The sequence below is a fragment of the Rattus norvegicus genome, chromosome 16, assembly GCF_021556685.1.
Source record: "Rattus norvegicus strain SHRSP/BbbUtx chromosome 16, alternate assembly SHRSP_T2T, whole genome shotgun sequence".
Lineage (NCBI taxonomy): Eukaryota > Metazoa > Chordata > Mammalia > Rodentia > Muridae > Rattus > Rattus norvegicus.
In genome coordinates, this window is record NC_141549.1 from 22,058,136 (window position 1) to 22,065,000 (window position 6,865).

The 6,865-nt window shown below is 40.1% G+C and overlaps 1 protein-coding gene across 1 annotated transcript in view; it reads left to right on the plus strand.

The window, feature by feature from the left end:
* The first annotated feature begins 373 nt into the window (after positions 1 to 373).
* The window catches only part of LOC134482487 (ankyrin repeat domain-containing protein 7-like), a 23,374-nt gene continuing 16,882 nt past the window's right edge, over positions 374 to 6,865 (plus strand). The window contains exons 1-3 of the mRNA XM_087589354.1: positions 374 to 741; positions 5,232 to 5,346; positions 6,074 to 6,247. Coding sequence (XP_087445480.1) covers positions 485 to 741; positions 5,232 to 5,346; positions 6,074 to 6,247 — 546 coding nt within the window. The 5' untranslated portion in view covers positions 374 to 484. The remainder of the gene's footprint in view (positions 742 to 5,231; positions 5,347 to 6,073; positions 6,248 to 6,865) is intronic.

Here is a 6,865-nt window from a genome sequence, read left to right on the forward strand (position 1 = left end):
AATGTTTGTTGTTTTGGGTCTGGGTTTGCCAAATCAGGATGATTTTTTTAGGTCCATCAGGCCAGTCTTAGGGTTACAGATTGCAATGGCTGCCCTAACTGCCCTCAGTACTCCCTTTGAAGGCCATGCAAATAGATCTACTTCAGCGTCAACATTGACAGAGCTTTGAACAAGCACTGAGGGGGCTGGGCTCCTAACAGTGGAGTCTGAGGGGGGCACACATGGAGCATAAGCATAGGGTACAGTCCGTAAGCCAGCTCCATTGTGAGCTCAGAGCATGTCACTATGGTGGTGCCAGTGCAGCTGTGTTACTAGGTGATGAAGTATAGTTCAGTTAACCCTGAACGAGCAGGTCTTGCCTACACTTCTTTGGCAAGAATTGGTGATTTTAGCAAACTCTTATCGTATAATTTGGGAGGTGGAGATTAGCTAAATGGGAGGGAAGAGAGGGTAAGAAGGTCCTGGGCGGCCCTAGCGCTCCATAATGGAGGAAGATTTTGAATATGATGCTCTGGCATTGAAGTTCCCCAGAAGGGGACGCTGGTACACCCGTCTGTGGCGCTCCTGTCCTGGTTTTGGATGCCTGCGTCAAAAGAAAACGACGAAATTTCCCCTCTATCTGATTGGGTATGATCCCGTGGGTCGATTACAAAGAGCGGCCTGTGTTGGGGACGTGGAGAAAATTGAAAGTATGATCCATGAGTGTCATCATCATGTGGATGAATCTGATTGGAGGGGCAGGTAATGGGGCTTCAAATTGATGAGGGGAGTAAAAGGAGGAGGGTAGGAACTGTTAGGGACACTCAGGGCTAAGGAGGAAGACAAATCAACTTCCAGGGCTACAATCTGAGGGTAGAGAGTGGTCATACATAGGCTCATTTTCACTGGGGACCCCTGGGTTTTATACCTGCTAAATGCTCTTAGTCGTATGAGACCTCCACACTGTGGAACAGCAGCTCCTAGGCCTTAATGAAACTACATAGTTTTATTCTTATGTTAACCCTTACACTTTGTAAACATACAAAAAGACACACACACACTCACACACATAAATACCGTTGATTTGCCTCTGTGTATTTTCTGTGTACCATTGTGATAGAACCTGGTGCAGGATCCCCTGGAACTGCAGCTATAGACAGTTGTGAGCTGCCCTGTGTGTCTTAGCAATCAAACTGAGTTCTCTACTAAACAAAACTAGAGCTGTTATTGCCAAGACCCCTATCTAGATTTTCTTTCTTCTTTGTTGTTGTTGTTGTTTTCTGTTTTTTCATTTTTATTAGATAGTTCATACATTTACATTTCAATGTTATATCCTGTCCTGCCTCTTCCATCCCACTTCCCACTCCCCCTGATTCTATGACGACTTTCTTAATACATAATATGATGCAATATAATAATGTATAATATAATATAATGTATATGATACAATATAATAATATAGTATAAAATAATAATGGATCAAAGACATTTAGAACTGGAACTGTGACCATGCTCCCATGTAATCACCTTCTGTACTGTTGTTTTTACATCGATACACATGTGAAGGACAGAGATTGTCCTCATCTCACTTCCTGTGCCCCACACGTGTGGAGCTTAGGGTGTGGTGGTCAGAGACAATGTCGACTGCTAGTTATGTTGTACCACCATGGGGTTCTAAGGCCTGAGCTCAGGCAAGCAGGCCTCCCTGTGGGTTCCAGCCCATCGTCCCTCTGTTCTGGAGACTCCACTCAAGCAAGTCCATGGTGTGCTTTATTTACTGTCTTGGAGCACACTGATCCTCACACTTGTAGGCAAGTGAGCTTTGCGGATCCCCTTATCCCAAGATCAGCAGTCAGGTTTTCAGGACAAATGCTTTACCAGTTGAGTTTTAACAACTACCCCAGCCCCTCATTCCTTTTTCTCTGTGTGTGTGTGGGTTCTTACCATGAACCCCCTTGCTCATCGTCCCTCCTCCTCTTATATGAGGGTTCACCCCCACCCGTTTGCCCACTCCTTCCGGATTCCCTGCCTTAGCATTCCGTTCCACTGGGGCTAGAGCCTTGGCAGGACCACGAGCTTCTCCTCTTATTGGTGCCCAACAAGGCCATCCTCTGCTACATATGCAGTTGAAGCCAGGGGTCTTTCCATGTGAACTCTTTAGATGAACGGATATCTGGGTTCTCTCCAGCTCCTGGCTATTGTAAATAAGGCTGTTGTGAATGTAATGGAATATGTTTCTTTGTTTTATGTTGGAGCCCTTTTTGTGTATATGCACAGGAGTGTGTAAAGCTGGGTCCTCCAAACAGATTTCCAGAGTTGTCCCAGCTTGCTCTCCCACCTACAAAGGAGGAGTGTTCCTCCTTCTCCAAATCCTCGCCTACCTCTGTTGCCTGAGTTTTGATCTTAGCCATTCTGACTGGTGTGGCGTTGAATCACAGGGTGGTACTGATTTGCATTTTCTCTGATGACTAAAGATGTTGACCAGTCCTTTAGGTTCTTTTTGGCCATTTGATATTCCTCAATTGAGAATTCTTTGTTTAGCTCTGCTCCCCATTTTGTAATAGAGTAATTTGATTCTCTGGAGTCCAACTATTTGAATTCTATGTGTATATTGGTTGTAAGCCTTCTATCAGATGTAGGATTCATAAAAATCTTTTCCAATCTGTTAGTAGCCATTTTTTTCTAATGACAGTACTCTTTGCCTTACAGAAGCTTTGCAATTTGATGAGGTCCCATTTGTTGATTCTTGATCTTGGAGAATAAACTATTGCTGTTCTGTTCAGGAAATTTTCCCAAGTATTCCAGGCTCATGTATTCTAGGCTCTTCCCCATGTTTTCTTCTTTTAAGTTGAGTATATCTGGTTTTATGTGGAGATCCTTGATTTGCTTGGATTTTAACTGTGTACAGGGTGATAAGAAAGGTTTGATTTGCAGTCTACATGCTGAGTGCCAGTTGATTCAGCACCAGTTGTTGAAAAAGCTATCTTTTTCCCACTAGATGGTTTTAGTTCTTTTGTTAAAAATCAAGTGACCATAGGTAGGTGTATGGGTTCATTTCTGGGTCTCCTATTCTATTCCATTGATCTACTTGCCTATCGCTGTACCAGTATCATAACATTTTTATCACTATTGCTCTGTAATACAGCTTAAGGTTAGGGAGGGTGATTCCCCCAGAATTTTTTTTTCTTGTTGAGTATAGTTCTCAGGATCCTGTTTTTTTGTTAATGCAAGTGAATTTCCAAATCGCTCTTTCTACCTCCATTGGGAATGGAGTTAGAATTTTGATGGAGATTTCGTCGAATCAGTAGATTGCTTTTGGACAGATGGCCAATTTTATAATGTTAATCCTGCCAATCTGTGAGAATGGGAGATCTTTCCATCTTATGAGATCTTCTATTCTTTCTTCAGAGACTTGAAGTTCTTACCGAACAGGATTTTCACTTGCTTGGTTAGAGTCACACTGGGTTATTTTATTTTATTTGTGATTATTCTGAAGGTGTTGTTTCCCTAATTCCTTTCTTAGCCTATTCATCCTTTGAATAGAGAAAGGCTACTGATTTGTTTGAGTTAATTTTGTATCCAGCCACTTTGCTGAATTTGTTTAAGGGGGCATCCTTGACTACTCCCTGATTTTAGTGGTATTCCTTCAACTTTCTCTCAATTTAGTTTGATGTAGGCTATTGGTTTGCTGTATATTGCTTTTCCTATGTTTATAGTAAGCTTTGAATTCCTGATTTTTCCAAGACTTTTAAAGGTTAGCACCTCATTCTTATATCCTGTCTTTATGGTTGAAGGGGAATCGATGACACACCAGCATATTTTCCCTAGTTCACATGCTTCTTGATCATTTTGTTATTCTAAGATGTTAATTAGTCTTTAAGGTGGAGCTTCATATAAAGAATACAAGAATGAAGTTTAGTTTTAAAATATTCTTCTGTTCATTGAATATTTTCTTTAAAAACACTGAATTGTCCAATGGTAATTTTTCATTCTGTCAGTCCATTTATTCCCCACATGTAACTTAGATATCCCCTGTGTAGAATACACGTTCTAATATCTCTCAAGATCTTCCCATTTGTAAAACTTCATTTCTCTGCCCAGTCAAGCTTCCTTACATTCTATAAATTTAAATATAACATGAAATGAACATTACTCTTTGGAACCCTTCTTTCATTTTACTGAACCTCTATGAATCTCAAGCAAGGCAGCTATGCCACCATAGGTTATTACCTTGTAGCAATATTTACCTGATTTTGGTGTGAGTCCATGGGCACATTGATCAATATACGGCAAAGCATGAGGTCCTGGTTTCTATACCGAGTATAGAAGTGTTACATATGGGCATAAAAAATGAAATGTGAAAATAAAAATAAAAGAAAGTATTGAGGACTGAGGGCTTATATTTTGTTCACTGTTAAAAATGTACATAGATGCAAGTGACCGGTAAAATTGCCACTTACCTGTTGATTGTGACATATTTTGTTTAATGTAGGCCACAATGGGTTGCATGATAATTACCTTTAATTTTGTAAAGTGCTAAAAGTATTGCTAATTATAGTTGTAAAATAATAAAAAGGATAAATGACCTTCCATTCTTAGAGAGGGTAAAATGTGAATGAAAATGAAGGTAACCACAATAGATAAGATAGGAGGATTAAGAAATGTAAACTTCTTTTATATGAATTTTTTTATGTGTACTGCTGATAAAATCCTGTTTTTCTCTCACAGAATAGTTCTGTTTGTTATCACTAGGAAGAGAAATCATTACCATGATCAGGAAATGCTGAGCTCTCAGGAGCTGGAAATGCTTGTAGTGTTGTAGCAGATTTCTTCCCCATTCGAACTGAAACATCAGAGTAGCCCCTATTAAGATATGTTTAATGTTCATCCCTTGGATGGGGACATGGAGTCATGGAGCTCCTGAAAATACCGAGGAGTAACTAGTAAGTTCCAGATATTAGAGTATGATTTAAATTCAAGCTGAGATCAATTTGGGAACTTTTCTAGGATTCAGACAGGCTGCTTTGAGCAGCGAAGAAGGTCAGGATAGAACACCTGCCTTAAATAGGAAGAGTCATGTACCATATCCCTAGCACAGTAAATGAACATTCGAGTAGACCTCAATAAATAAGAACATTGTAGTTACTTTCTTCCATCAGATAGAAATCACCTTCATATTATGTAGTACTTACAGGTGATGATAGTCTTACTGGGAATTCAGAGATGTTGCTAAATGTGTTTTCAATTTGCAGGACATCGCTGCATTATGCGAGTGCCCACAACCATCCAGATGTAGTGACACTGTTATTAGAAAATAAGTCCAACATTAACATCCAGGATGATGAAGGCTGCACACCGTTGATTAAGGTAGCTATTGGCCATCTGTTTTGGTATGAAATGGATTAGAGGTGTCCTTGTTTGGTTTCTGTTGTTGTGAGAAAACACAGACCAAAACTTACTCAGGAGAGGAAAAAGTTATTTAGCTTACATTTATTCATCCCAGTTGATCCTCATGGGAAACCTGGTCAGGAACTCAAATCAGGAACTGGGGGGAAGAACTAAACTAGAGATCAGGGGAGAATGCAGCTTTCCATGGCTTTTACACAGGTTTGGTCAGCTTTTTTTTATACAACTTTGAACTCAGGCATGCCCCTACCACAAGACCTTGGGCTTTCCTACTTCTGTCTAAATAAAAAAAAATAGTTCCACACAGTGCCCCAGAGGCCAGTCCAATTCCTCAAGTGAGGATCTTTCCAGGTGTATTAAGCATGTATCACATTGGCAAAAAGAACAAAATCTAAGCAAACAAGCAATCTCTGCATTGTGACAGCCAACCAGCACAGACCTGAGTGCTTAGAACATCTAGGTGGGTTGGTAGAACCCCTTAATTCTACCACTTGGAAAAAGATGTGGTGGGGAGATCATTAAATGAGTCAAGCCTGGAGTATTTAAGAAGACCTTGTGTCAAAATGGAGGGAAAATATGAATAACTAAAACTCTGTCTGATTTCAGAGAAACTATTCAGTGCCATTGTAGAAATGTCTCCCTTGGCTTCCTTGAAGTGAAGATGTATTTCTTTGTACAATTTCCACAGGCTGCGCAGCGGGACAACACACATTGTGTTTGTGTATTGCTCAGGCACAATGCTAATCCAAATTTGATGGATTACAGTGGGAATACAGCCTTTCACCATGCCATTTCCAGGGGCAGCATAGCAATTGTAAAGATGCTCCTGGAGTACAACGTAGATATTGAAGCCAAAACAGAGGTAAAGGTCATTCAACTTCATTCCCAATGCACTTCTAGCTACTTCTAGCTGGGACACTCAGACCTATTTTCTACATGCAGAACCTCAAGCATTCTCACTGAATGTGTTCAGAGGAACGCTTTTTCTCTTTAAATATGTGTGTGTGTGTGTGTGTGTGTGTGTGTGTGTGTGTGTGTGTATTTATAATTAGTGCCAAAAAACCCACAGAATAGCATATTTTGTCTCAGCGTTGACTTTAAGTTTGAAATTCAAGATTATAGGCTTTAGGATTACACACAGACACACACAGACACACACAGACACACACAGACACACACACACATACACACACACATCACATCACATCTACACCAACAAGAAAAAGAAATACATTTCAAGTTTAATGATTATAGAATATATAGAACTGGGTTGCTGCTAAGAAGGTATTGATGTGTGTTTGGCTCAGGGATGAGGGCAGACTGGGAAAGGAGAGAGGTGTCAGGCAAATTAGAAAATCTGATCATTGAGAAAATATACAAAACATTTTTATGATTTTCAAAAGTTTTGGTATTCATAGAAGATGCTATTGCCCTTGGGAGATAATTTTTAGTTTAGAAAAGAAATATATTTGGAGTGCAG